The sequence below is a fragment of the Palaemon carinicauda genome, chromosome 27 (assembly GCF_036898095.1).
Source record: "Palaemon carinicauda isolate YSFRI2023 chromosome 27, ASM3689809v2, whole genome shotgun sequence".
Lineage (NCBI taxonomy): Eukaryota > Metazoa > Arthropoda > Malacostraca > Decapoda > Palaemonidae > Palaemon > Palaemon carinicauda.
Genome location: NC_090751.1, coordinates 1,485,738 through 1,490,737, shown reverse-complemented (window position 1 = coordinate 1,490,737; position 5,000 = coordinate 1,485,738). Strand labels below are relative to the sequence as shown.

The 5,000-nt window shown below is 25.0% G+C and overlaps 1 protein-coding gene across 7 annotated transcripts in view; it reads right to left on the bottom strand.

The window, feature by feature from the left end:
* LOC137620495 (proteoglycan 4-like) overlaps nucleotides 1-3,459 on the bottom strand; it is a 160,473-nt gene extending 157,014 nt beyond the window's left edge. For all 7 annotated transcript variants that reach the window (XM_068350665.1, XM_068350664.1, XM_068350666.1 and 4 more), the window contains exon 1: nucleotides 3,384-3,459. In XM_068350665.1, coding sequence (XP_068206766.1) covers nucleotides 3,384-3,423 — 40 coding nt within the window. In that variant the 5' untranslated portion in view covers nucleotides 3,424-3,459. The remainder of the gene's footprint in view (nucleotides 1-3,383) is intronic.
* Nucleotides 3,460-5,000: the final 1,541 nt, after the last annotated feature.

The window sequence follows — 5,000 nt, the reverse complement described above, 5'->3', positions numbered from 1 at the left end:
TTCTAATATATTTTGCATTATTTTCATATTAGGGTGAAATTAATTATAAAATGTTAGAAAATATAACTGGTATGTTTAAATAATAATAATAATAATAATAATAATAATAATAATAATAATAATAATAAAACAAATCTGTTATATCACCTTATAATGCAAAATTCAGAAAAACGAATCAGCAACAAAGGCAAATAATAATAATAATACTAATAATAATACTAATAATGATAATAATAATAATTATAATAATAACAATAATAAAAATTATAATAATAATAATAATAATAATAATAAAATAATAATAATATTAATAATGATAATAATAATAATTAATAATAATAATAAAAATAATAAAAACAATAATATTTATAATGATAATAATAATAATGATAATAATAATAAAATTAACAACAATAACAATAGCAATAATAATGACAACAACAACAATAATAATAATAACAATAACAACAACGACGACGACGACGTCAACAACAAAAAATAATAATAATCATAAAAATAAAAATTATAACAACAACAACAACAACAACAATAATAATCATAACTCGTCTTTGCCACCATACGATACAAAACTCAAGAGCAACAACAATGTTCCCCGTAAACACGGCCCATTTTCCCTATTGGAAATGCAGCCTGACAAAGAAGTAATGAATATTACGTTTTTCTTCCCCGGAATGCCAATATTCTTCCCCACTTGAAGGGGATGAGGCCATAACACGAGGCTTCTCTTCCCAGCCTCGTCAATTCTTCCCTCGTGATAATAATAATAATAATAATAATAATAATAATAATAATAATAATAATAATAATAATAATAATAATAATAATAATAATAATAATAACAATAATAATAACATGAGGCTATACTTTTCAGCCTCGTCAGTTCTTCCTCGAGTTGTTAATAATAATGATGATGATAATAATAATAATAATAATAATTATAGTAATAATAATAGTAATAATAGCAATAATAATAATAATAGTAATAATAATATTAATAATACTTATAATAATAATATTTAATTTAGTAAATAGCAATAACAACATAAACAGTAATTATAATAATAATAAAAATAATAATAATGATAATAATAATAATGAAAATAATAATAATAATAATGATAATAATAATAATAATAATAATAATAATAATAATAATATTCTATTTAGTAAATAACAACAGCAACATAAAACATTGATAATAATAATAATAATAATATTAATAATCCCATAATAATATTAATAATAATAATAATAATAATAATAATAATAATAATAATCCCATAGCAAGGAAGAGCTAAGTTACCATATAATCTGACACGATCACTCACTTCAGTTTTCATCCAATGAATAATATACATGCAAATATGAATAAGTTACCAATGTGAAGTTTGTGCATTTTAGACAAAGACGATTTATTCATAAACACATAAAATTCAGTAGTAAATAGATAGTCTATCAACACCAGCAAATATTTGAGAGAGAGAGAGAGAGAGAGAGAGAGAGAGAGAGAGAGATTTCTTGAAGTAAATTCTACATTCGAAGTAACAGAAGAAATTAAGAAAATTTTGCATGTTGTAAATGACCGTTCAGTTGTTAAAGAGAAAAAAAATGAGAGAGAGAGAGAGAGAGAGAGAGAGAGAGAGAGAGAGAGAGATTTCTTGAAGTAAATTTTACATTCGAAGTAACAGAAGAAATTAAGAAAATTTTGCATGTTGTAAATGACCGTTCAGTTGTTAAAGAGAAAAAAAATGAGAGAGAGAGAGAGAGAGAGAGAGAGAGAGAGAGAGAGAGAGAGAGAAATTTCTTGAAGTAAATTTTACATTCGAAGTAACAGAAGAAATTAAGAAAATTTTGCATGTTGTAAATGACCGTTCAGTTGTTAAAGAGAAAAAAATGAGAGAGAGAGAGAGAGAGAGAGAGAGAGAGAGAGAGAGAGAGAGAGAGAAATTTCTTGAAGTAAATTTTACATTCGAAGTAACAGAAGAAATTAAGAAAATTTTGTAGGGTGTAAATGACTGTTCGGTTGTTAAAGAGAAAAAAAATGAGAGAGAGAGTAAGAGAGAGAGAGAGAGAGAGAGAGAGAGAGAGAGATTCCTCGTGAAGTAAATCTTACATTCAAAGTAACAGAAGAAATTAAGAAAATTTTGTAGGGTGTAAATGACCGTTCGGTTTTTAAAGAGGAAACAAATGAGAGAGAGAGAGAGAGAGAGAGAGAGAGAGAGAGAGAGAGAGAATTATTTAAATATATCTTACATTCGAAGTAACAGAAAAATTAGGAAAATTTTGTAGGGTGCAAATGACTGTTCGGTTGTTAAAGAAAAAACAAACGAGAGAGAGAGAGAGAGAGAGAGAGAGAGAGAGAGAGAGGAAAACTTCTAAACGAGATTATGTATCGGAAACCAATTTCTCTGGACGTGTTCCAACAACGTAACGTCTTCGACTGCTAAGAAAGTGTTCGCAGGTTCTTACTTATTGTAAGTACTCCCATAAGAATGGTCGTACTAGACACACACACATACACACACACACACACAAACATACACATACACACACACACACTTCAAATGTTCAACCTTGTAGTGGATGTTGTTACTGATCTTAAGAGTATATATTAATTGATCTTTACTTCTCGTAATTTTCTATATCCTTATTTTATTTTCTCCCTGGGCTGTTTTTTTCTCTGTTGGGGCCTTTGGGCTTATAGCATCCGGCTTTTCCAACTAGGTCGTAGCTTAGCTAATAATATATATATATATATATATATATACATATATATATATATATATATATTTTTATATATATGCATATATATAAATATATATATATATATATATATATAAATATATATATATATATTGATATATATATATATATATATATATATTTTTATATATATATGCATATATATAAAAAAAAATATATATATATATATATATATATATAAATATAAATATATATATATATTGATATATATATATATATATATATGGAATATAAGCATCTAGATTCCCTTACTTAATAATAAACCTGATACTTAAATTTTATCCACAATTAAAATCATGATCTTAGCTCAAGCACTAGTACAGGTCTAGAAAGGTCACTTAGTAGTCATATTAACCTACTAAAACATAACTCAAAATAAAAAATAAATAATTTTATACATCTTTAAAAGTAAAATGACTTAATTAGACTCAATTTAATTTCTCAGAGCTATATTGAATCCCATAGATATGCAAAATAATAATAATAATAATAATAATAATAATAATAATAATAATAATAATAAAAAGAAAGTTTTACATAGTGAAAGATGGCGTGTGGTCTCCGTAGAGTTCTCGCGTAAATTTCTCATGTCCACCTACCTGAGGCAAGTGTGGGTGAGGGCAAGTGTGTACTCCTCATGGTGTTGCCCAAACGTCCATGTCGAAAATCCAGAGTCCTTCCTGAAAGAAGAAATAAAATCTCATAAATATTACATTGGAAATGTATTGGTGACGCCAAATAATATCAAATAAATTGATCAAACAATGGAAATAATTATTGGAAACAGGGGAAATAACAATTTTCCAATAGGGCAAAATAGAGAATTTTGAAGACTACGAAATTCCCCTTCAGAGGAAAGGTTAAAAGCAACAGGAATGTTGGGGAGCGTAAGTCGGAGTAAAACGGATGTAAAAGCAATAATAATAATAATAATAATAATAATAATAATAATAATAATAATAATAATAATAATAATAATAATAATATCCTTACTGATTTTTCACGCATCTATATTCAAATTGCTTTACCGAAGAGGTAAATTGAAAAAATAAGAATATATATATATATATATAAATATTCATATATATATAAATAACTATATATATATATATATACTATATATACATACTGTATATATATACAGTATATATATATATATATATATATACATATATATAATGTATATATATATATATACATATACTGTATATATATACATACATATACCTGTGTATATATATATATATATATATGTGTGTGTGTGTATGTACATACATATACATACATACATATATATATATATATATATGTACATACGTATATATATATATATATATATATAAACACACACTACATGACCTAAATTTTACACATATTTATACATCAAATCTACCTATTGATGAAATCAGTACATCAATTAAACACGTGTTTTCATCATTTCCCTTAATAAAAAAAACGCAGTTATTTAGAGCGAAATCAAAGTAAAAACATCAAAGCATTTTCATCAAGTCAATAATACTTCCCGGTTAAAATAATCACACAAAGGAATTTTTATTTCAACAAAGTAAGAGTCTCAAATTTCAATACGCCATCAAAATGTGTATGTTCGTATATTGCAAATGAAAGTATATTGCAATTTCCCGCAGCAAGTAATGTATCGGTTTAAACGAGCATGTTTTATTCCTGTACAATTAAAAAAACTCAATAAAGACGGTAAATATTCGCAAACGATATCATTGTATTTTCTATCTCGTTTCTGATTGGTGGAGAGTATCACGAGCTTCGCCAATCAGGAGCACTTTAAACGATATTGGATGCAGATATTTACCGACAAATTAAAAAAATGGTAAAAATAATATAAGGTTTCCATTACATTCTGTAATTTTTTCCCAACATATTGTTTTACTGCGTGGTTATTCTCTAAGTATATTAATGGACTCTTGTACTGTAGCAAAAATAATAATAATAATAATAATAATAATAATAATAATAATAATAATAATAATATGGCTTCTTATTCCTCAGCAATAATAATAATAATAATAATAATAACAATAATAATATGGCTTCTCATTCCTCAGCAATAATAATAACAATAATAATAACAACAACAACAACAACAACGACGACGACGACAACAATAATAATAACAACAATAATAATAATAACTATAATAATAATAATAGTAATAATAATAAATAATAATAACATACATA